This window comes from Patella vulgata, chromosome 5 (genome assembly GCF_932274485.2).
Source record: "Patella vulgata chromosome 5, xgPatVulg1.2, whole genome shotgun sequence".
Taxonomy (NCBI): Eukaryota; Metazoa; Mollusca; class Gastropoda; family Patellidae; genus Patella; species Patella vulgata.
This window is the reverse complement of record NC_065883.2, coordinates 67,455,590-67,481,234: the sequence shown is the minus strand read 5'-3', so window position 1 is coordinate 67,481,234 and position 25,645 is coordinate 67,455,590. Positions and strand designations below refer to the sequence as shown.

The following is a 25,645-nucleotide window of genomic DNA, read 5'->3' as shown; positions in this document are numbered from 1 at the left end:
CATCCAGATTTTCCGGCGTGGTTCTCCCTTGTCAGTGATGCAGGACGGAGGGGCTGACAAGGAAAGCTATCTAGTCGTTCAGATGGGACGAAAAACCGAGGTCCCGTGTACACATTGGCGTGCACGTAAAAGATCCCTTGGCAGTTGGAATTCGATATAAGAGTAGGCCGTAGTGCCGCTGTCCGGGCAAAATTTCCCTCATAGCACACTGTATGGCGTATGCCCGTCTTCATTAGCCCAGGTTAGGAGCAGAACAGTAGGACGTTAAACTCCATTTCATTTCATTTCATTTGATTATTTAACATATAATTAAACATACATTATGCAAGAGCTAAATCTGCCTATTGCAGGTCTTTCTTTACGCCTTAAATGTTAAATAAATTATTAATAAGATATTTATTAACATGACAAGACCATAATCAACTCTCAATACCATCAGATTTTTTTTGCAGTTGATGAAAAATAACCGTAAACTTGATAATCGAGACTTTAATATCGTAACACAGTAGCAATGACAGCCGAGGCTACAGTGTTATTGTATCGCTGATATCTAGGCTGAGAGTGAAGTAATTTGATTGAAAGTTTCAGCATATTCTCTTTACTGAGTTTACATTATCTATTCTGTAACTATTGTAGTGTGAAAATATCAGCTCTATATCTTATCTTCCATGATATTGCTTTAAGTATTTGCCTTTCTTTGCTCTTCCAGAATGTAAAATATGTAACATCTGTCATTGAGTCAAGTTGCATGGTTTCGATTACCCACTTATATGTGACAAGGAGTATGGTCATTTGTCCAACTTCATAGGATTTCTCCAGGTCCTCCGGTTTCCTTCCACTGCTAAAAAACCCTACATACTAACGAATTATTGAAATAAAATTGAAACGTATGTTAGTCCTGAAATGATCTAGATTGTGTCGAGTGGATGTTAAACCCCATTTCTCCCCTCTCTCTCTCTCTCCCTCTCTCTCTCTCTCTCCCTCTCTCTCTCTCTCTCATCTGCAGTGGATGACGAATGTTGCAAAATTTTCAATTCATCTTATCTTTGTAAGTACTGAATGGAATTGAACCAATTTTTGACTGATATTCCTTTCAGAGATTTAACATTGACAATTAAATGACATTAAATTGGTTTAAGGAATGATTTTGAATCTTAAACCCTGGATTTTTCTGTGTTTTTCAGACTTTATTAGACGCCTGTACATCAGAATCTATATTTAAACCAGATGCATCCTGTACATGTCCAGTTCTCCGTAAAGGAACGGAAGCCATCATACGAGATATCGGAGTGGTAGATCAGTTGTTGTTACACTGGAGAGTTTGGGAATATTCCGAAACACCAGACGTTGTAGATTTATTGTTTAAAGCTCTACAGCTATTGGTCCGTGAAGATCATCCTCTACGTGATTTTAACATTAAGCAGTTTCAAGCGGGAAATGTTCTCAATAAGATATTCTCAATTTATCTGGTAAAAACTTTTAAATTATTTTTTCCTAGTTTAAAGATACATTATAGTAAGTACAGGAGGACTGCACTACACACACAAAACATGAGCTAAATCTGCCTATTATAGGTCTTTATATTGGCCTCAATTTTGATATCTGCTATCATTTAGACATACTTTCACATGACAAGAACATAATCAACTCTATAGACTATCGGATGGTGATTATAAATTTATTCTAAAAATGGATAATCGAAACTAAATCTTGAATGTCAAATAATTTTGCTAGGATAATAAACACTCTATGCTACATCTTTAAACAGCCTTTAATTTAAATGAAATGGGGTTCCTTATATACAGAGTCAATTTTGACCAGGCAGCATCATTTCTGCCTACTCTTCATCATATTCTAACAATCAACAGTCCTTTCACATATCTTTCATTAGCCCGACGGGGGGTTGGATGGCCAAATGGTTAGCACTTGCGCGCTGTATCATAAGGCCTGTCATTGAGTCAACTGGCGTGGTTTCGAATCCCCGGTTGTATGTGACAAGTAGTAGGGTCGCCTGTCCAACCTCGTGGGTTTTCTCTTTGTCTTCTTAGTCTCGAAATGATCTCTTTGTCTTGGTCCCGAAGTGATCTCTCTCTCTCTCTCTTTCTTGTATCTTTGTGATCACCGATGATGATCGGACATTAAGTATTTTTGGACGGATATTCCATTCCTTCGTGAGATTCAAGGTTCATAATATTGTAGTCTGTAAGGTATTCTTCAGTCCCTCGAATGAAGATCAGAGACTTTAAGCAATCATTTCAAATAAAGTAATTAGCAAAAAATATTTGTGATTTCAGGAACGAATACAAGAAAATCTTCCATCGCTATCTGTATCTGTGAGTGAATCTGTGTCTGAGATTGTTCAGGCCATATTAGGAAGTCCACCAGATCTACACATGTTAATGGCCGTCACTGACTTCCTGTTGCTTGTTCATCCAGCCGCTAATTCTTTCATTAACTATAAAGCAGAAAGTATTTATTTCAAGTCAGTATGGGGTAAGATATCTTTATAACTTGTACTTTGGGGACTTTTTCGGCCCAAAACAAGGATCAAACCCAGGACCCCCTGGTTAGTGTATCAGTGTTTTACTGTGTAGAATAAAATGATTCTCGATTACAAAGAACTGTTGATGCAGAAGGGTTGATCGCACTATTTCGCTATAAGACAGGGTCTCAATATGCATGATTTTTATATATATGGGTGCTGGCTTGTCGAGTGGCCTAATACATGCACTTTAGATCATATAGCTTGTCAGTGAGTCAAGTGGCGTGGTTTTGATACCTGGGCTGTACTTGTCTAGGAGTAGGTTTTCTCTGGGTCCTTCAGTTTCCTCCCACTGGCGAAGACCCCCCATCTATCTATATAAAGGTGAAATGTCACATTAACCAGAATGTGGATTATATAACAACTCGTCCATATCCTAGTGTAGTAAAGACAAGTAAAACAAAATTTTGAACTATAAAAAAACCGAAAGGAAATAGGATCTGTGTTTTAATCAGATTGATCAAGAGCAAGAGAATATGTGTAACCTGTTTGTGTTTGTTATTTCTTTAGCTCTTCCTAATGTGGGATCAACGCTTGTGAAGAAAACACGACAGAAGCACACGGCTGTGAACTATGACAGTACAGATAGTGATAGTCAAGCGGGTAAAACAATCCAACATCGAGGTACAGTAAATATTTATGCCTATTTTAACGTATTGCTGCAGGCCTGCGACAGTCCAGCGCTGTGGACACTATTGGCTGGCCCCTTTAATTCATTTTGTTGATTTGATAATCCCTGTATTAAATGTGTCTTGTCTGTGTGGTTTGTGTTCCGGGTTTCTGTTGGTGTGGTTTATTGGGTTATCCAAAAAAAACAAACCAGGTCATACTGGGACAAACATATGGTATGATTATATTTCAACAATTCACCTGTTCATAGGGTTATTTAGGAGAAGGGGTTGGGGGTATTTTGGTTTGTGATTGAGTCAACTGGCGTGGTTTTGATTCCCCGGTTGTATGTGACAAGGAGTAGGGTCACCTGTCCAACCTCATGGGTTTTCTCTTTGATCTCCGGTTTCCTCCCTCTGCTAAAAAGACCCTTACGCGCAAGCCAATTATTGAAATAAAATTGAACCATGTGTTAGTCCCAAAATGACCTAGTTTGTATCGAGTGGATGTTAAACCCCATTTCTCTCTCTCTCTCTCTCTCTCTCTCACTCTCTCTCTCTCTATTGAGGAGAACACCTACAAGGTTTTTTAGGCTATACTATCTTAGGATCAAACCTATGCAACTTGACTCAATGACATACTTTAAAATCTACAGCGCATGCATTTCACAACTCGATAGAGATATAAACATCATGCATTTCCATTTGAAATTAACAATGCTAAAAAATAAACAACACAATTGATTATTGATATATAATGATTAATTTTTGAACAGTAGTCAAAAAATTAAATACTTGTATATTCGACACTCATTATCAAAATTGAATGGTCAGCTTTAAACTGGACACAAGTACAAATTAGATGATTTTTGGTGATTTTAAATGATTTTTACAAATTTTTAAACAATGATTTGATATTAAACAAATGTGAAAGAAATTAGTGCTAGATAACACAAGATTAAATGATACCAGGGTTGCAGTGTCACCCATTTGAAATTAACAATGTATTTTATTTTTGTTTAAAGTAAAGAGAATTAGTGATTTGTCGATATCCAGCCATGGAGGTGATGCTGATTTAAGTAGAACAGATACAGGAGACACAGACGGCAGCGAGAAATCGTACGATTATCCTAAGGTGCAGACGGTCGATGAACCTCACGATAATATGGATCACGTTGATTCTGATGACGGCATGGAAATAAACTTTGAACCTGATAAAACAATAGAATCAGACAGTGCTCAGAAAAGTTTGGAATGGGATGTCGTTGCTGGATCGATCGCATGCAGTCCGTCAAACAAGAGAGGGGATATTGAGTATGGGCTTGTTGAAGGAGAGGAATCACCGATTCTGTCACGACTGATGAATAATAGAAATAATAGCCGTATGTTCGATGATACACTGTTTATAAGATTCGATGATGACACCGAGTTTGAAGAAAATAACGAAAGGGGTTTGGCGACCTTGTGTACTAGTAAGTATTTTCATGTCAATTAAAGATAACTCATTGTGTTGAATAAGTATAACAGTTTTCTATTAAATTCAAATGGCCAACAGTATAGCTAGAAATGAATATTTGTTTGGCACCATAGTATCTCAAAACAGTTAAAACGATTTCACAAAGATTTAAATCACCATAAAACAGTTCTTATGTTATTTCCACCCCCGGCACACTGTACAATCATCAAATATCATTGCCTCTCTCAACTGATTTGTTATTTGAATGTATTGGATGCTTACACATTGTGCAGGCCTTACCATACCCAACATGACTAAGCAGTACTTTCAAAAAAGATATAAAATCGAAGTATATGTTAGTCCTGAAATGAACTAGTTTGCTAGTGTGTGTCGAGTGGAGTTAAACTCTCTCTCTCTCTCTCTCTCTCTCTCTCTCTCTCTCTCTCTCTAAGAAAAAGAAGGCCTTGTATTTCATAGGTATTGTAATGATTATTAATTCATTCATAATGTTTTGTCTAATATCTTGTAAATGCTCTGATTAATTGGAAAAGAATGAAAGTATTTGCCAACCTTTTTGGAGTATTGTAGAATGCTTGGACCTATGTTTTGTTGCCTGGCAACTATCATTCTTTCTTTTTTTATTACAGATTTATTGAATTATTTAAGTGAAGTCGTTCAGACATTACCTGATTCTTCCGTGGATCAAACCTTCAGTAAAATCCTGAATCCAAGCTGTCTTATTGTCCTTGCTCAAAATCCTTCACCTCATATCAAAACAGCTGTTATAAACGTGAGTATAACTAACTAGGTTCTATATATGGGAACTACAGTGGCTCAGTTAGTAAGACGTTGGCTTAGGATCTAGTGGTTTACTCCCACTGCTAAAGACCCCAACGCACAAGCGATTTATTGAAATAAAATTGAACATATGTTAGTCCCAAAATGACCTAGTTTGTGTTGAGTGGATGTTAAACACCATTCCTTTCTCTCTCTGTTGGTGCAGAAAAGTAGAACGTTAAGCCCCATAACGGGTGCTCATCGACACCTAGCTTTGTGAAATGGACATATTTTCATTTTTCTGAATCTTCATCAGTGTTTTAGACAAATGGATGTTATTTAAACATAATAACCGTTTATACTAGAAAATATTTGACAAAATGATTAAAAAATATATTGTGTTATTTCAGCTTTTGGGTTCATATTTACTGCGAGCCCCAGTTCCGCAACAAGAGATGTTTTTAAAGATGGATGGTTTTCATTTATTGGCCAATCAGCTTCATTTATATCCAGCAAAAACTGAACATGTGGAAGCTGCTATTAGTATCTTTCTTGGACAAACTTTCTTCTTTGAGAGCCCGTAAGTACAAGCACCAATTATTTATATCTTATGTGAAATATGACAAAATCTAAATTGAATTAATTTTTTTGTCAAGTGGTTTGTTGGAAGGCATGTAATCTTTCATTTACTTGATTTTGCATGTAGTTTGGTTTAAGGGGTTTTAATGGCCGAATCGTTAGCGCATGCGCGTTGTATCATAAGGTCTGTCATTGAGTCAGATGGCATGGTTTTGATTCACCGGTTGTACACGACAAGGAGTATGGTCGTCTGTCCAACTTCGTGGGTTTTCTCCGAGCCCTCCGGTTTCCTTCATCTGCTAAAGACCCATACACGCAAGCCAATTATTGAAATAAAATTGAACCGTATGTTAGTCCCGAAATGACCTAGTTTTAGTCAGTGGATGTTAAACTTCATTTCTCTCTCTATTTTTTCAGTGTATCATTAGATGTATATGATGAAGTATCAGCCATGCAACAAGCATCAACAGTATTATTATTATCCTTGGTAGAGAAAACAGCTGATGATATGGCTCTATGTCATAATACGCTTACATTTATACTACAAGTAAGTCTTTTATCTATATGTGGGACCACAGTGGATGGGAGTCAGTGAGGGACATCAGTAGTATACTACAATGTCTTTTATCTATACAGGGCAGGGTGGGACCACAGTGGATGAGAGTAAGTGAGGAGCATCAATAGTATACTGCAGTGTCTTTTATCTATACTGGGCAGGGTGGGACCACAGTGGATGAGAGTGAATGAGGGGCATCAGTAGTATACTACAATGTCTATACAGGACAGGGTGGGACCACAGTGGATGAGAGGGAGGGGTGAACATCAGTTGTATATTTCAGTTCCTTTTATTTATACATGGACAGGGTGGGACCCCAGTGGATGAGAGCGAGGGGACGGGTATCTGTAGTATACTTCAGGTAGGTCTTATGACTATGTGGGGCAGAGTGGGACAACAAGTGGATGAGAGAGAGGGATGGGCATCAGTAGTATACTTCATCAATGTCTTCAGAATATGTTCTCGAAGAGATTATAAATAATGTGTGTTTTATTTTAGTTAATTCAGTCTATCCCGAGATGTCGACAATATTAATAGATCTTACTATGTTATTTATAATGGTCTTGGAGAAGTTAGATATATATATATAGATGTTTTATTTTAGTATCTAGTCTATCCATGTTAATAGATCATACTGTTATGTCCACGATATTAATAGATCATGTGTTTTATTTTAGTTGATTCAGTCTATACCTGTTATGTCAACAATATTAATAGTTCATGTGTTTTATTTTAGTTAATTCAGTCTATCCCATTTATGTCCACAATATTAATAGATCATGTGTTTTATTTTAGTTTATCTCGTCTATCCCCATTAATAGATCATACTGTGCGTTTTATTTTAGTTGATTCAGTCTATACCAGTTATGTCCACAATATTAATAGATCATGTGTTTTATTTTAGTTTATCTCGTCTATCCCCATTAATAGATCATACTGTGCGTTTTATTTTAGTTGATTCAGTCTATACCAGTTATGTCCACTATATTAATAGATCATGTGTTTTATTTTAGTTAATTCAGTCTATACCTGTGATGTCAACGATACTAATAGATCATGGTCTGGGAGAAGTGATGTGTAATTTATTATCAGTAATAAGTCAAACAGACAACAGGTAATTATAAATACCAACATTTTCACAGTTGCCCTTAGGATAAAGTTCTTAGTCTGTCTGTCATTTTCCAGAATTTTCATTTAATTTTTTGGAGCTACGGTGGCACAGTGGGTGGGACGTTGGCTTGCTAACCTAGAGACCCTGACCCTGTGTTCGATCCCTGCGTTGGCCGAGAAAGTTCATCTAGATTTTCTGGCGTGGTTCCCCCTTGTCCGTGATGTAGGACAGAGGGCCTGGCAAGGGACAATGTCAATTTGTTTTGGATGGGACGAAAAATGAGGTCCTGTGTACACATTGGTATGCACATAAAAGATCCCTTGTCAGTTGGAATTCGAAATAAGGGTAGGCCATAGTGTCACTGTCGAGCAAAATTTACCTCATAGCACACTGTATGGCGTATGCCTCTCTTTATAAGCCCAGTCAGAGCAGAACAGTAGGACATTAAACCCCATTTCATTTTATTTTCTTTAATTTATCAGAGTGAAATACTGATTTGGGGGAGGGAGGGAGGGGGGGGGGTCCTATGAGAGTTGTGAAATGTTCCAAGAGTTTGGTAACTCCTGTGATCCCTGTATAAAACGCTAGCTCACTAGCCTGGAGGTCGGGTGTTCGATCCCTACATTAGCCAAATTTATGTACCAATATATCTATATAATTTTGTTTGTTTTTTCTAGTGAGACAGATATTGATGGTATTAAAGAAAACCAGCTGTTGTTTATAGACATACAAAATATATTCTGTGCTCTAGCCATACGGGAATTCAGGTATGTAGCTGTACCTGTATTTTTGTTTAAATTTAAGATGCATTAATTTTATAATTGTTATTGGAATAACCATGCATAAAGTAAGGTCTATCCTAGTTTCTGGTAGTCGTTCGGATGGGATGAAAAACCGAGGACCTGTGTATACATTGGCCTGCATGTAAAAGATCCTTAAAAAAAACAACACTATGCTTCTAGGTGTGGTGTCATTTCACTTTGAGGGGGGGGGGGCATGGTGGCTCAGTGAGTAAGTTCCACCTTGTTAGTGGTGCAGGACAGAGGGCTCTGGCCAGGGACAATGTATGGGGCGATAAACCAAGGTCTCGTCTACACATTGGTATACAGGTAAAAGATCCATTGGCAGTTGGAATTCGATATAAGAGTAGGCCATAGTGTCACTGTCGAGCAAAATTTACCTCACAGTTCACGGTATGGTGTATGCCCATCTTCATTAGCTCAGTCAGAGCAGAGCAGTAGGACGTTAAACCCCTTTTCATTTCATTTGTCAATTCACTTTACGTCCGGGCATTTCAAAGTTATAATTGACCTTGAGATCTCCAGATGAAAAGTAACATGACGAAATTAAGACAGATTCAGAGTTGGCTCAGCTACAGAAATATTTTATGAGAAAAGTGTCACTGTCATGGGCTTTATCTATTATCGTCAGATGGTGGGATGGGATGCGAGATAATGATATAGGCATATGTGATATTACAATTAATTGCTTTGTATAAATGAAATTGAATCACAGTCTCATTGTATTAATTTACAATAAAAATTGGTGCCAAACGGGGTGTTGGGTTTATCTCTTTAAAAAGCTCAGTGTATAAATATGTGAAAAAGACGATAGAGACATGTATTTCCCAAAACTTTTCAGGGGTGGGAGCGGAGAGAACCCCTCCCCCCAAAGTTACATTGTCTAAGGAACCTGGCAAACCCCCACCTGCAGTAATTCCTTGATCTGCCCCTTAGATTAAATTAGATGTTTTGTGTATTTATATTATAGTTGGAGTGCCGTCATACATTATCAACAACTAGATGATTTATTTAATCTACTGAAGTCCCTGGAAAATAGGGAAATATCCAGCAGTAAGTAAAAATTATCGGTTATTATAATTTTAAAATAGGTGGCTCAGTGATTGAGGTGCTGGCTAATTAAACAGGAGTTTCCGGGGGTTCAATTCATGTTTGGCTGAGAAAGTTCCTTGGGATATTCAAGCGTGGTGCAGTACAGAGGTTCTGGCAGAGAATAGCATTTACTTTTTGGGATCTAGGTCCCTTGTACAAATAAGTGTGCACATAAAAGACCCCTTGGCATTTGGAATTCGAAGAGTAGGCAAAATTCAGGCAAAATTTACCTCATAGCACACTGCATGGCATATGCATAAAAGTAGGACGTAAAAACCATTTAATTTCCTCTTTTGAACCCTTAGGGGTTAGGTGGCCGAATGGTTCATAAGGTCTGTCATTGAGACATGGTTTTGATTCCTTGCTTGTACGTGGGTTTTCTCCAGGTCCTCCCGTTTCCTTCCACTGCTAAAACCCCTGTGCGTAAGCAATTGATTGAAATAGAATTGAACCATATGTTAGTCCAAAAATGACCTAGTTTCTGTAGAGTGGAGGTTAACCCCCATTTCTCGCTCTCTTTTGAACCCTATTGACTGGTCCCTTTAAATGGCTAATTTCAGTTAAATCTTATTGGTGCACTTCATTTCAGGTAAAAGTAGGACGTTAAACCCCATTCACTTCATTTCAGGTAAAAGTAGGACGTTAAACCCCATTCACTTCATTTCAGGTAAAAGTAGGACGTTAAACCCCATTCACGTCATTTCAGGTAAAAGAATCTCAAGTCCTGATATTATTCAAGGTATACAGATCGCAATGTTAACAGGTATACTAGAATATGTAGAGGGCGCCAGTGAGGACATCAGTAAACAGTCAATTGGTTGGTTCTCAGCACCCAATACAAATTCAGCAAACCAGGCAGGATATGGTAAGATAGATCAGTTGATATTTACCGTAGCTAATTTTTACCGTCTGTCTTTCTCTATTGTTTGTTTTGTCTCTGTTTTGTTGAGCAATTATCCAGCATTGTCCATTCTTGCTGGCTCCTTTTTCAGAAAAGGTTGAAATGCAATTTTTTAAGACTACTGTTCTTTTAATTGGATTCAAGCGTGGTTCCAATTCATGTTGTCTGCGTGGCTGGCAATTAATATTAAGTGCAGGGGGACTGCACCACACATAATTACACAAAACAAAACTACGAACAAGACACAATACGCAGAAATCACAAACAAACGTACATATCACATTAAGTGAATGGATCCGGGGACTACCCGTAAGCGTCTCCTGCGCTGTAGTCTTGGGCCTGTAGAAAAGTGTTGCTTAGTCAGTCGGATGGAATGTAAAACTAAGGTGCACCTGCTAGAGTTCATGTACAGGAACCCTTGACAGTTGGAAATAGATGAAACACTACTGTTGACTCTCTGTTTGAATCGCATCCTAAAATATACTATTCTAAAAAAGTAGGGGATATTTGATTTTGGGGGCATAATACTAAAATATGCAAATGACTACGAAAAAAGTCACTATAGAACCTAACAGAAGAAACATTTCCAGTTACATGTGACGCCCAAACGCACCAATAGCTACCGCATGGAATGCAGGTGATGCTTGGGATCATCATGGGGGTCCAACCCAAGATTTGCACGACTCTGACTTTGAATGTTACAGTCATTGTGGCATTGAATTCCAGGGTGGAAACATCAGTTTAATTGTTTTAGTGACCAGAAAACAAATTTTGATATCATCGGCTTACCCAAAATGAAAGGTTACGTGCCCTTGGCATGTTACAGATCGGCACAACACAGGCGGTTATGGCGCGGACGATGAATGTTTCTCAGTCTGTCATAAGCAGGCTATGGTCCAGATACCGTGATACACAATCTGTACAGGACAGACCACGCTCAGGTCGACCAAGGGCGACAACTCAAGCCCAGGATCGATTTATCCGTACCTTGGCCTTGAGAAATCGTGTCATCACAGCAAATCAGATCAGCGCTCGTCTTCAAACAGACACTGGTGTGAGAGTGAGTGGCCAGACGATTCGGAATCGACTGCATAGGGGTCACCTTCGCGCCCGACATCCTCGCGTGATCCCTTGTTTGAGAGATCATCACATTCAGGCAAGACGTCGTTGGTGTAGGGATCGTCAACACTGGGATAATCGACGCTGGAGCAATGTGATGTTTTCAGATGAGTCAAGGTTCACTGTTGATTTTTTGGACAGACGTAGGAGGGTGTGGCGTCGTCGAAACGAGCGCTTCCAAGATGTTAATGTCATCAGACATGATCGATTTGGGGGTGGTTCTGTTATGGTGTGGGGAGGCATCACTGTTGCTGGAAGAACGGCTTTACATGTTGTTGCAGGGCGTGTTACAGGCCAGTACTACCGGGACAACATCTTGGCAGTCCATGTTGTGCCGTTCGCACGACGTCTTGGCAACCGTTTCATCTTCCAGGATGACAACGCAAGATGTCACAGGGCCAGGATCGTTACAGGTTACCTCCAACAACAGAACATCACCACATTACCTTGGCCAGCACTGAGTCCCGACCTCTCCCCCATCGAGCATGTCTGGGACATGCTTGGACAGAGGTTACGTCAACGTCAACAACGTCCTGCCAATGTCCAAGAACTTGCTGCTGCGTTGCAACAGGAATGGGACAATCTGGACCAAAATGACCTTAGACGTCTCATTAGGAGTATGCCACGTCGGATCAATGCTTGTTTGGCAAACAGAGGAGGATTTACCCGTTACTGACTTGGTTGTGATGCTGTGGTAACTTTGCTGTTTGACCCCGGGTATCATTTTACCCTTATAATGGTCAGTCTGTGCCTTACTTAGTCTAACGATCATTTGGAATAAATCGATGAATGTGAACTTTATTTCATTTTGTCATTTGTTTCTTCGTCAGTTTCATTAGGTGACTTTAATAACACTTAAAAATCAAATATCCCCTACTTTTTTTAAATAGTATATATCCTTGCTAATAAGAAATTTGTGCTGTTTGAGATATTATTATTTAATTTTGTATTGTATTATGTTGATATGTCCATAATTTACTGTGGTCGTATATTGCCGTCACTCTGTCTCTCTGTTTATTTTGATACACCCATAATTTACTGTGGTCTGTTTATCCATCTGTCCTCCCTGTTGTTGACTTTGCTTGTTAGCACAATAAAGACTAGAATAATAAATATATTATTTTTAAAAAATGATATTGGTTGTCTATCTCATTGAAATGAAGGGGGGGTGGATGGCTGAATGGTTAGCGTGCGCGCGCTGTATCATAAAGTCTGTCACTGAGTCGACTGACGTGGTTTCAAATCCCCGGTTGTACGTGGCAAGGAGTAGGGTCGCCTGTCCAACCTCGTGGGTTATCTCCGGATCCTCCGGTTTCCTCCCACTGCTAAAGACCCCTACGCGCAAGCGATTTATGTAAATAAAATTGAACCATATGTTAGTCCCGAAATGACCTAGTTTGTGTCGAGTGGACGTTAAACCCCATTTCTCTCTCTCTCTCTCATTGAAATGAAGAAGCCTATTATAATTTCTAGAGTTATCCCCCTTTGTTACAAACTGTTATTAATATCATAGAGGTGTCAATTATGATCCAATCATTCTGAAATTTATATTGTTTGTCTGTACCTTGAAGAACAATCCTATTGATTTTCAACAAATTTTAAAAATAACTGCAAGATTTATTCCCCACTTCTTTTACAAAATCTTCTTAGCACCTTAAGTGGTTAAAATGTGGTCTGAACTTTTTGAAATTTTTATTGAACTTATAATTGTTTAGACGACTTATCTGCTGGTATGTGTGTGTTCTGTAGCTTGGAAATCCATGCTTCATTGCCTGGCAACCCATGCTTCATTGTCTGGCAACCTATGTTGTGTTGCTTGGCAACCTTTGTTTATTGTATTCAAATCCTCTTTCTTGATTTAAACAGGAAAAACATCGCTAGGGCGTTCAAGCTACCTCCAGCATCACCAAACCTACGCTATGTCCGAACCTTTCCAAATATCCAGCTTCCAACTTAATAATCCACAAGAAAATTCCCTGTCTGACACCTCACTCCATTCTCAAACACCTTCGGTAGTCTCCTCTCAAATTACAGATAATCCATACGATGACAGAAGCCTCATTCTCTCCGGATATGGGTCGGGGGAGAGTGACAGCTCCGTGGATTCTTACCGTCGTCGATCACGATGGACATCACAGGATTCAAATTCCAAATCCAGTTCCACCGCCAAATTGGCGTTTTTTGGAAGTAGACGCAAGAAGCTGGTGTTCACATCGATCAGTCATACAGAATTACTGGAGAGATTTAAGAAAATTCTTGTATTAGCCACTGATCTGATTGTTTTTCTTGGTAAGTCCCCTTTCCTATCTTTGTTTGGTCAGTGAAAATTTACATGTCAATCAATTTACATGTCATGAAATTAGAATTGCCAATTAGAGTTGCCATGAAATTAGAGTTGCCAATTAGAGTTGCCAATTAGAGTTGCCATGAAATTAGAGTTTCAAAGAATTACACATTATAACACAATAGGGGGTGGGGGGTTGGCCGAATGGTTAGCACGTGCGTGCTGTATCATAAGGTCTGTCATTGGGTCAACTGACGTGGTTTCAAATCCCCAGTTGTACGTGACAAGGAGTAGGGTCGTCTGTCCAACCTTGTGGGTTTTCTCTGGGTCTTCTAGTTTCCTCCCACTGCTAAAGACCCCTACGCGCATGCAAATTATTAAAATAAAAATTGAACTGTATTTTAGTTCTGAAATCACATAGTTTGTGTCGAGTGGACATCAAACCCCATTTCTCTTTTTCTCTCTCTTATAACACAATTGACACAGTTCACAGTTATACTTTTTATGTGTAAAAACACTTAAATATATATAAAGAAACTAGGATAATGCTAAAGATGGTTATGAAAGGATATGTCTTGTATCGACTGGCAAAAGTTTGAAGTGAACCTAGTGTCTTATTCCACAGTTGGGGGATCACGTGGCTAAGTGGGTAAGACGCTAGCTCGCTAGCCTGGAGGTCGGGTGTTCGATCCCTGCATTAGCCGAGAAAGTTCATCCAGATTTTCCGGCGTGGTTCTCCCTTGTCAGTGATGCAGAACGGAGGGGCTGACAAGGAAAGCAGTCTAGTCGTTCGGATGGGACGAAAAACCGAGGTTCCGTGTACACATTGGCGTGCACGTAAAAGATCCCTTGGCAGTTGGAATTCGATATAAGAGTAGGCCGTAGTGCCGCTGTCCGGGCAAAATTTCCCTCATAGCACACTGTATGGCGTATGCCCGTCTTCATTAGCCCAGGTTAGGAGCAGAACAGTAGGACGTTAAACTCCATTTCATTTCATTTCATTTCTTCCACAGTTGTAGATATGACTTTTAGTAAGTCCTACCAGTCTTAATGAAACGGGCAAAAAATATTTAAGCAAGTCCTACCAGTCTAGATGATATTACCTGATCCAACTAGTGAACAATGTCCTAGCAAACAATGTCTTATGATATTTCTAGAACAACATATTATGATATTTCTAGTAATTGATGATGTATGATATTTATAGTAAACAATATTTTATGATATTTATATAGTAATCAATGTTTTTTTTATGATATTTATAGTAATCAATGTTTTATGATATTTATAGTAAACAATATTTTTATGATATTTGCTGTTTCTATATTTTATGATATTTATATAGTAATCAATGTTTTTTATGATATTTATAGTAATCAATGTTTTATGATATTTATAGTAAACAATATTTGCTGTTTCTATATTTGTAGATAGAAAAGATGTAATGAAACCAGAGGGGGAAAGGTCTGTCATGTTTTCCTTCACTAAAGGTCGACAGATCAGAAGTCAGGAAGATAATTTTCTAATCATGTTATTTAACTTTACCTATCGAGCTCTAGAAATGACGCTGGTAAGTAAAATTAAAAGTATGTTTTAAAAAGGCTGCTTTCTCTTATTTGAAATATATGTGTGCAACATTAAACGTTGTTAACTGTGGAGATTTCCAGGTTGTCTGAGAAGTTGTGTCCAGTTTTCTAGAAAGATAATGAAAAGGAAATAAATTGAATTTGGGTTAGCATCTTACCTTTTCATCTAAAAGGGCTAATATAACATCCAGTATCTGCCTTATAAGGTCTGTCCTTGAGTCAGTTGACGTGGTTTCGATTCCCAGGTTGTACGTGACAAGGAGTAGGGTCGCCTGTCCAACCTCGTGGGTTTTCTCTGGGTCCTCTGGTTTCCTCCCACTGGTAAAGACCCTCAAGCAAATTGTTGAAATAAGATTGAAGCATATGTTAATCTCCAAATGACCTGGTTTGTGTTGAGTGGACGTTAAACTCCATTTCTCTCTCTCGCTATAGGCCTCGACAGCAGTGCTACGGAGCCACTCCAGACACCCAGGTGTAGTAGCTAGTGAAAGGCCTATAACCCATTCAAAATTATTGGTGGATGTCAGAGAAAAAAGTGTTTTGACTTTTCAAATAACGAATAAAAATAGAATTTGCGTAATCATTTTTGTAGGAGAAGAATATTTTCAGTAGAAAGAATAAAAATGTCATCATGTCAGGAGCTAAAGATATCATTAGAGTTCAGGTAAATATATTTGTATTCTCTGGAGTGTGCAGTAGTTGGTGTTGTTTATTATCAGGCAGGTCAAGGTAGAAAAGAAGCTGAATTTAAGGAGGTCAGGCTGGTTGGGGGAGGAGGGGGGATCAGTTCAGTTGGAAGGTCATATCAGGCCGGACGGGAGGAGATCAGGCTGGTTGATGAGGAGGTCAGGCTGGCAGGGGACTAGATCCAGTTGGGGAAACCAAGGCAGGTTGAGGAAGGGACGCTGGTTGGGGAGGAGATCAAACTGGTTGAGGAGGAGATCAGGTTGGTAGGGGACGAGATCAGGTTGGTTTGTAAGGTCAGGCCAGTTGGGGAGATCAGACTGGCTGGGGAATGGAGGTTGGGTGGGAAGGAGATCTGACTGGTTGGTAAATGGAGGTTGGGTGGGTAAGAGATCAGGCTAGTAAAGGTGATTGGGTTGGTTGGGTAGGAGAATTGGCTTGTTTAGAAAGGAGATAAGACTGGATGGTTAGTAGATCGGGCTAGTAGGGGAGGGGATCAGGCAAGTTTATAATTAAGAGATCAGGCTCACTGGGAACATCAGGCTGATTGAGGAAGGGCTGGTGACTATCTGTATATTATGGAAGGTTACTAGTGGCACCAGGGACCATATTCATTAATGGTTATTGTTGATTATGATGATTTTCAACTTTTCAAATTCTTGTTTACAGCTTGGTCGCCTGCTTCTGTGCTTACTGTCTCCCAAAATGGAATTTGATCAGCGTGTTTACGTCATGTCGTTTTTAATGGGTGAAACTAAAGGAAGAGAAATATTAAAACTCTTAGTTTCTAGTCAACAAGCGGTAAGTAGCTGTCTCTTTGATCTTTTATTTCTTTTGGGTCTTGATAAATTAATAGGGAGATCACTGGCTCAGCCGAGAAAGGACATCCTGATTTTCTGGCGTGGTTCCCCCTTGTCAGTGAAGCAGGACGGAGTGCCTGACAAGTGTCTAATCGTTCGGATGGGACAAAAAAACGAGGTCCCTAGTACACATTGGCGTGCACGTAAAAGATCCCTTGACAGTTGAAATTCGATATAAGAGTAGGCCGTAGTGCCGCTGTCCAGGCAAAATTTCCCTCATAGCACACTGTATGGCGTATGCCCATCTTCATTAGCCCAGTTCGGAGCAGAACAGTAGAACGTTTAACCCCATTTCATTTCATTTTCTTGATAAATAAATAGTCACATGAATCACAATAACACCGCTTTGTTTATAATTTCCAAACTTAACAGGTGAAACTAAAAGCTTTTGAGAAGATTATTTTTTGCTTTTAGATTCTGGAAATAATATGCAGAATTTTAATTGGTGATCCTGAAGAACCAGAATTCAAATGAGTGTAGCCTTATTTTTTAAAAAAATATTTTATTTATAAATGTTTCAGTCAACAGAAGTTTGTTTTTCATTGTATAATCTTCTATCTACCTGGCATGACTGGTTAACCAAGTCACAAAGAGAACATGGCTACCTTGCCGTAAATATTTTACGTATGTACGGCTGCTCTATTTATTCCCCGGATGCTAAATTAACACAGGAAATGGCCGACACTCTTACAGAGGTATGTTAATGATATAAATGACTGTATATAACAAAATATTAAAATATAGTTTTATACTGCCATCACCACTGTTCAGCTGTTGCACACCTATCTGTTAGTGGGAGCCAAGGTGGCTCAGGTGGTCCCAGATTCGATCTCATTGTTGTCAGAGAAAGTTCCCAAAGATTTTCCACTGTGGTTTACCTTTGCCAGTGGTGTAAGAAGAGTGTCTGGCAAGAGCAAAGGTGGGTACAAGTTGTGGGACGTTGAGTCTGAGTCGAGTCTCAAGTCGCTGCACTTTGAGTCCGAGTCAAGTCCCAAGTCTTTGACTTTAGTGCCAACTTGAGTCAAGTCCCAAGTCTTCACAAAGCCTAAGTCCCGTTCAAGTCGCCAATTCATCAAATGAGTCACCAATTCATGTCGAATAAGGTAAATTAGTGTTATGCCCCTCACCGCGACTTTAGTCCTAAGCTCTTTCAAGTCGCGAATTATCTCGACTGCCGAGTACGAGTCTAGTCTTGAGTCGCAATAAATATTTAAAGTCAAGTCATTGACGCGACTTAACTTGGACTCAAGTTCCAACCTCTGTACAAGAACAGCACCTCGAACCCACGGCATGTAAAAGAACCCACGGCAGTTATGATTTGACAATGAGTAGGTGGAAACGCTACTGTCCGGGTAAAATTGACCTCGTACCATCATCATCTGCCCGAAGCAGTAATGTCTTATGTAAACAATGCACGTTCTATTCAGCCAATGATTGACGCCGCGTGCTGTGACGGCACGTGCTGAAGGCAGTCATCTTTTACAGAGATAGAAGACTTTCGTAATTCTCTGTGAAATGGGTTGGTGTTCTGCTTGATGTGAGGAATTAGCCAATGAAACGGCCTGCTTTGGCGAGTTCTTGGCGTGCTGTACACAGAACTGTGGGTAGACCACTAGAAACGTCAACACTGATTAATTAATCAATGTCTGATGTCATAGTGTCAAAAGCCGCTCGTAAGACCCCTAATGCGACCTCCCACTACAACTGGTCAGATCTTCATGTAGTAGAGGCTATCGAAAGGATAAAATAACGAAGCAAAATTTCGATCAGTAATTTAATCAGATTGGCAGTACTTGTTGTTATAGGATAGTATACTCTGCCAAATGCATGGCATTAATCTTTAGATATAATGGGATGCAGCTTATATGAAGATAAATAAACAGTTTTTATTGTATTTTGCCCAGGATAAAAAAACTATTGATGTCCATTTTGAAAAAGAAAAGAGAATGTGGTCACAAAAAAGAGCAACTGGAATTGCCAGGTAAAGTTGTTTTTTTTTAAAAGCCACACCCATGGGTGCTGCTATATAACCCATACATGTGTGGTTTGAAACGGAAACTTGGGTTATAAAGGAAGAAAAAAAAGACTAAGAGTGTAGAGGTCCTAAAACATTAACTTATAAAGTAAACATAGAAATGTATCCCAATAAACATAGAAATTGTATTGTTAACTGTTCAATTTATGTCACTGTAACTCGGCTATCATTTAATCTTGTGTATTTAGCACTAATTTCTTTCACATCCGTTCAATATCAAATCTTCGTTTATAAATCATTTAAAGTCACAAAAAATCATCTGATTTGTACTTGCAGTGTCCTGTTTAAAGGTGACCATTCAATTTTTATAATGAGTGTCCAATTTACAAGTGTTTAATTTCTCATTCACTGTTAAAAAATAAACAACCATTTTGATTATTGATATATAATGATTAATTTTCTTCTATATTTTTCCTTTTTTTTTTAGAATTTTAACACGATTTGAAAAGTTGGAACAGCAGATCTCTGATCGAGCTATGGAAGTGACGCAGACCGTGACTCAATTACAGAATCAACAACGTAAGAAACTGATTAATCATATCAAGAAGAGTATGACGGAAGGAATACATATTAAAAAATCCTGGCAAGAATTGGTTCAAAATCTCACACATGAAAGGTATGTATAGTTTCAGTAGAGGAAAATACTGGGCATCCATGACCATTTTCAGCACAGCTGTTTTCTACATCTGACAAATATACTGATGTAGCATCTTGGGCCAGGACATTGGAGCAAACAGAAAATAACAAACAAATTGCAAGGAAGATGCTACATTTTATACTAGTTGAGAAAATATCAGGAATTTGTGACCAGTTTCAGCATAGTTTGTATTTTTATATCTGAAGAAAAACATTGATGCATATAAACCAGGATATCCTATGTTCGATGACAGGGGGTTGGATGGCAGAATGGTTAGCGTGTGCATGCTGTATCATAAGGCCTGTCATTGAGTCAACTGGCGTGGTTTCGAATCCCCGGTTGTACGTGACAAGGAGTAGGGTTGCCTGTCCAGCCTCATGGGTTTTCTCCCGGTCCTCCGGTTTCCTCCCACTGCTAAAGACCCCTTTGCGCAAGCAAATTATTGAAATAAAATCAAACCATATTTTAGTCCCGAAATGACCTAGTTTGTGTCGAGTGGACGTTAAACCCCATTTCTCTCTCTCTCTGCAAGGAAAATATCAGGAATTTGTGACCAGTTTCAGCAGAGTTTGTTTTTATATGAGAAAAAAAATATTGATTTGGTGTTTAAAAAATACTAGGAATCTGTCACCAGTTTCAGCAGAGTTTGTGTTTTTATATCCGAAGAAAAATATTGATTTCATGAATAATGCATATAAACCAGGATATCCTATGTCCGATGACGGCTGGGGGGGGGGGGGGAGTTGGATGGCGCGCTGTATCATAAGGTCTTTCATTGAGTCAACTGGCATGGTTTCAATTCTGTTTGCTCCAATGCCCTGGCGGGGGGGTGGATGGCCGAATGGTTAGCATGTGCGCGCGCTGTATCATAAGGCCTGTCATTGAGTCAACTGGCGTGGTTTTGAATCCCCGGTTGTACGTGACAAGGAGTAAGGTTGCCTGTCCAACCTCGTGGGTTTTCTCCGGGTCCTCCGGTTTCCCCCCACTGCTAAAGACCCCTATGTGCAAGCGCATTATTGAAATATAATTAAACCATATGTTAGTCCCGAAATGACCTAGCCTGTGTTGAGTGGCCCAATATGCTGAATCAGCACATTTGTAAGATGTAGAAAACACCTGTGTTGAAAATGGTCACGAATGTCACCCTATGTAATACGTATAGGGTCGTCTGTCCAACATTGTGGGTTTTCTCCGGGTCCTCCAGTTTCCTCACATTGCTAAAGAACCCTATGCGCAAGCGAATTATTAAAATAAAATTAAACCATATGTTAGTCCTAAAATGACTTAGTTTGTGTCAATTGGACGTTAAACACCATTTCTCTCTTTCTCGACCGATGTCTGTTTTGTCAAGTGGTTTCCCGGCCACTTGAAGTCAGTGAAGTAGAATATGTAGGGTCTGACGTTAATCTCCATTTCATTTGATTTCTTTTTCCTTATATTATGTTATTTTATTATAGAGCTGTTTGGTTCCATGAAGAATCGTATCCTATATCGTGGCAGTTAGATCCGACAGAAGGTCCTGGTAGGATGAGAAAACGGGTACAGAGATGTCATCTTGGTATACCAGAAAAATTTCTTACAGATGAAAACAAGAAAACTTTAGGTATGTATACAAATATTTGTGAGTTGCTCCCACAAAACCAGGCTCTTAGTCATTTTTATAAAAATGGAGCTGGCAGCATATTTGAATAGTCCACAGCCTAAGTTTTCCGAAAATGCAATTCTTTTTAAATTTACGGTATTATCTGGAATTCGGCTCATACGCGGCAACATTATAAAATGAAGTTGTGCGACAAGAGCCTGGTTTCATGGGAGCGGGTCACATTTTATTGTTCAAATGTTCAGGCCCCGGTTTCACCAAATACTCCCAGACTTATGTTAAGAATTTACTCAAAATTGTTTGCCTTATTGTAAAAAGATTATTGTCCTTTATAAAACCATTGCTGTTTTAATGTATCAAATACATCAATAAGTAACTATATGTTTCTGGATCAAAGATATTTCTCATAAACAGTGATTGAAAGTTGAGTAAGTCTGAGAATGCTTTGTGAATCCAGGGCCTGGGCTGAAATCCCAGCTGAATTTGACAAGAATCTTTGGATTTTCCAACCCAGCTCTCACTTGTCAAGAATGGGACTTGTGGGTTGACAAGGAAAATGTTGCCTTTGTCAGGTCCAACTCACATATTAAAAAAAATCTTGACAATTGGAAATCTAATTAAAGAATTAAAACTTATTTTAATTTGATTTTATTTTTTGCAGAAACTGAGAAATATGATGCACCGTTAAAGTTTTTATTTGAAGATGATCATCAGACATCAGATTCTGCCGCCCTGATTTACAGACTTTACACCAACGAAAAAATTCAGTAAGTGGATTTGTTTATTTTAGGATTGTAGTAAGGGACATCAGCCCCAATATTGGCCGGTTTTAATTTTATTACTTTTTTTTTATTGTTTTCCAAATCTAAATCTCGCCATCATTTGAAAGAAGATAGATTTGATATTTTTTTTTTTAAATTCAGACATAATGTATGCCTTTGTGTTTCTGTTCTATATTTAGTTTTGCAGCTCAAAGAAGATTTATTGTAATTTAGAATTTCATTATTTTTCTGTTTTCAGGCACACATGTCGATGTATGGCCGTTTCACCATCTTCAGAAAGCAAAGGAGATTTATTAGTTGGTAAGTTTGTTGCTTTATTCAAATATAGCTTGTTTAAAATATTTTGTTAAAGATCAATTTGAACAAATTTTCACCTTCACTACAAAAATAGCTGGGGGTTTGGATGACCGAATGGTTAGCACATGTCATAAAGTCTGTCATTCAGTCAACTGGCATGGTTTGCCTTCCCCGGTTGTACGTGACAAAGAGTAGGGTCGCCTGTCCAACCTTGTGAGTTTTCTCAGGGTCTTCCGGCTTCCTCCCACTGGTAAAGACCCCTACATGCAAGCTGACTATTGAAATAAAATTAAACCATATGTTTGTCCCAAAATGACCTTGTTTGTGTCGAGTGGATGTGCTTGTTTCAGGTGAGTTGTGTATATTTTTATTTTATGTTTGTTTAAGGTGAGATGTGTATATTTTTTGTGGGAGACGAGGCCATTACAGATGCTAATTACACTCAAGTAGGTTATATCATACTTTGATTTCAGTATTATTATCCCTGCATTTGCCGAGAAAGTTGATTGAGTTTTTTTGGCGTGGTTCCCCTTTGTACACATTGTTTGCATGTAAAAGATCCCTTGGCAGCTGGAATTTGATATAAGGGTAGACTGTAGCGCTGCTGTATGGGAAAAATTCCCCTCATAGCACACTGTATGGCATATGCCTTTTTTTATTAGCCCAGTCGGTGCAGAACAGTAGGTTGTTAAACCCCATTTCATTTCATTTCACTTACGACTGGGCCATCCGGTGTTAAGTGAATGTGATTGGAAATTAAAAATAGAATATTCTAAAATGTTGTTTAAAATCAATAGAAAGTAACCATGACTTTAGGGTTTTAATTATCATATTTTTATAATCTACAGGTTTTATTGGGTAATAAGGATGAGTTATCGATGACATGGCCACATGCGAATATCCGTGAATTACACAAACGCTGGTATCAACTACAGGATGTGGGTCTAGAAATATTTCTAACCAATGGTAAAACATGTCTTCTGGCGTTCACCAATACAAAGGTAAATATTGATCTTATATATACGATAGGTTACGGTGGCTGAATGGTTAGCACGTGCGCGCTGTATCATAAGTCATTGAGTCAACCGGCGTGGTTTCGATTCCCTGGATGTACGTGACAAAGAGTAGGGTCGACTGTCCAACCTTGTGGGTTTTCTCCGGATTCTCGGGTTTCCTCCCACTGCTATAAAGACCCCTACGGGCAAGTGAATTATTGAATAAAATTGAACCATGTGTTAGTCCCGAAACGACCTAGTTTGTCTCGAGTGGATGTTAAACCACATCTCTCTCTCTCTCTCTCTCTCTCCGTGGTTTTCCCTTGTCAGTGAGGGCCTGACAAGGACAGCTGTCTAGTCGTTCGGATGAGACGAAAAACCTAGGTCCTGTGTACATATTGACGTGCACGTAAAAGATCCCTTGCCGCTGCCCGGGCAAAATTTCCCTCATAGCACACAGTATGGCGTGTGCCCGTCTTCATTAGCCAAGGTTAGGAGCAGAACAGTAGGATGTTAAACCCCATTTCATTTCATTTCTCTCTCTCTCTCTCTCCCCCTCTCTATCTCCCTTTTATTGAAATAAAATTGAACCATATGTTAGTCACGAAATGACCTTGATTGTGTCAAGTGAATGTTAACCCTCTCTCTCTCTCTCTCTCTCTCTCTCTCTCTCTCTATGCTGGTCTTAAACTAATCTATGTGAAGTTTTGATAACAAATTTAATGCTTTTTCCAGGAAAGAGATGAACTGTACGTGTTTTTACAAGGTTTAGAGTTACCTAACTTGATGGTTACCCAGAATTTAGATGTCGTACAACAGATGTGGTTGGACGGTTTACTTACAAACTACGATTATTTAATCTACCTCAATAAAATAGCTGGACGATCTTTCAGCGATCTGATGCAATATCCAGTCTTTCCGTTTATCTTACGAGAATATGAAAGTGATGTATTGGATTTAGAGGATCCATCTGTTTACAGGTACTGTTTAATGCTCAATTAATTTGTTGTTTTTTTTACATTGTGCATCACATTACATTGTCAGTATGTCTAGAGATTTAAATATAAAAGCATTTTCCTGTGTAAAGCGGATTCAGACTGGGTCTCTTGTAGTCAGTATTTGGTAATCAAGGCTATGATAGGGAATCACCATTTTGAAACAGTGAGCAATTAGAGTCTATTTGCAGTGATCTGCTAGACTATAATTGAAGAGACTGATTACTGTGATTCACTAAAGTATGATTGCAGTGACCAGCTAGACTATGATTGCATTGATCAACTAGAGCATAATTGCAGTGATCAACTAGCATGAATTGCAGTGATCAGCTAGAGTATAATATCCGTGATCAGCAAGAGTATGATTACAGTGATCAGCTAGAGTATGATTGCAGTGATCAGCTAGAGAATGATTGCAGTGATCAGCTAGATTATGATTGCAGGGATCAGCTAGAGTATGCTTGCAGTGAACAGCTAGAGTATGATTGTTTTAACTATAGGAGAATGGCAATTTTGAAATATGAATTTTGTATGTTGATTCCTTTTTTTTGACAGAGATTTAAGTAAACCAATAGCTGTTCAGGATAAATCTAGAGAGAAGAAATACGGTGATAATTACGAGGTAAATCACCATTTTATTATTTTAATTGTTTTACCTTGAAGAGTGTCCGTTTAACCGTAATTGAGAAATAAATTGGTTGTCTGAGAGAACACCCTAGGTGGAAGGCGCTGTATATCTTCCAGTCCTGAAAAATGATATACCAAATTGTAATGGTGATATATAGATTTGTGCCTGCCTCGTCGTCAGAAATTGTTGTATTTACTCAACTGACAATCGGTGGATTTAAAATTTGGAACATTCCATCAAGTATTGCTTTATAACATTGATTGGTCAGCCAAATTTTATTATGCATGATATATAGACTGAAAATGTCTACTCTTAATCAGTAAGAAAAACATGAAAACTGGCTGATTAATAACTTTGATGTTTGTTTTTCAGTTTTTACAGCAAGAGTATGATAAGAATATTGAGATAGAACATTTAATACGAGTTCCACCATATCATTATGGTAGCCATTATTCTAATAGTGGTACTGTTTTACACTATCTAGTAAGATTACCTCCCTTTACACAGATGTTTCTCTCATATCAGGGTAAGTTTAATTAACATCAGATATTTTTCTTTTTGTCTCTTAATTTGTACCAGGACTTGCTCTTCAAATCTGACTGTCCGCCTATATATTTTCCTATTGTTCTCTTATCATTTGGATACGGATTGTTTGTTCATATTGTGTCTTTTCTGTGGAATTTATTACCGCTAAACATTAAACTCTCATCCAGTAGACGTG

The 25,645-nt window shown here is 38.6% G+C and overlaps 1 protein-coding gene across 1 annotated transcript in view; it reads left to right on the top strand.

Annotated features, from left to right (window-relative positions):
• The window catches only part of LOC126821360 (lysosomal-trafficking regulator), a 52,978-nt gene that overhangs the window by 9,794 nt on the left and 17,539 nt on the right, over nucleotides 1-25,645 (top strand). The window contains exons 14-39 of the mRNA XM_056101167.1: nucleotides 1,185-1,469; nucleotides 2,295-2,493; nucleotides 3,053-3,166; nucleotides 4,176-4,622; nucleotides 5,254-5,396; nucleotides 5,794-5,963; nucleotides 6,380-6,509; nucleotides 7,532-7,632; nucleotides 8,307-8,396; nucleotides 9,400-9,482; nucleotides 10,228-10,386; nucleotides 13,408-13,830; nucleotides 15,256-15,395; nucleotides 16,004-16,075; nucleotides 16,765-16,896; nucleotides 17,477-17,650; nucleotides 18,860-18,936; nucleotides 19,418-19,606; nucleotides 21,085-21,230; nucleotides 21,889-21,994; nucleotides 22,248-22,309; nucleotides 22,694-22,752; nucleotides 23,155-23,307; nucleotides 24,037-24,281; nucleotides 24,852-24,918; nucleotides 25,297-25,450. Of these exons, the coding sequence (XP_055957142.1) occupies nucleotides 1,185-1,469; nucleotides 2,295-2,493; nucleotides 3,053-3,166; nucleotides 4,176-4,622; nucleotides 5,254-5,396; nucleotides 5,794-5,963; nucleotides 6,380-6,509; nucleotides 7,532-7,632; nucleotides 8,307-8,396; nucleotides 9,400-9,482; nucleotides 10,228-10,386; nucleotides 13,408-13,830; nucleotides 15,256-15,395; nucleotides 16,004-16,075; nucleotides 16,765-16,896; nucleotides 17,477-17,650; nucleotides 18,860-18,936; nucleotides 19,418-19,606; nucleotides 21,085-21,230; nucleotides 21,889-21,994; nucleotides 22,248-22,309; nucleotides 22,694-22,752; nucleotides 23,155-23,307; nucleotides 24,037-24,281; nucleotides 24,852-24,918; nucleotides 25,297-25,450 (4,120 nt within the window). The remainder of the gene's footprint in view (nucleotides 1-1,184; nucleotides 1,470-2,294; nucleotides 2,494-3,052; nucleotides 3,167-4,175; nucleotides 4,623-5,253; nucleotides 5,397-5,793; nucleotides 5,964-6,379; nucleotides 6,510-7,531; nucleotides 7,633-8,306; nucleotides 8,397-9,399; nucleotides 9,483-10,227; nucleotides 10,387-13,407; nucleotides 13,831-15,255; nucleotides 15,396-16,003; nucleotides 16,076-16,764; nucleotides 16,897-17,476; nucleotides 17,651-18,859; nucleotides 18,937-19,417; nucleotides 19,607-21,084; nucleotides 21,231-21,888; nucleotides 21,995-22,247; nucleotides 22,310-22,693; nucleotides 22,753-23,154; nucleotides 23,308-24,036; nucleotides 24,282-24,851; nucleotides 24,919-25,296; nucleotides 25,451-25,645) is intronic.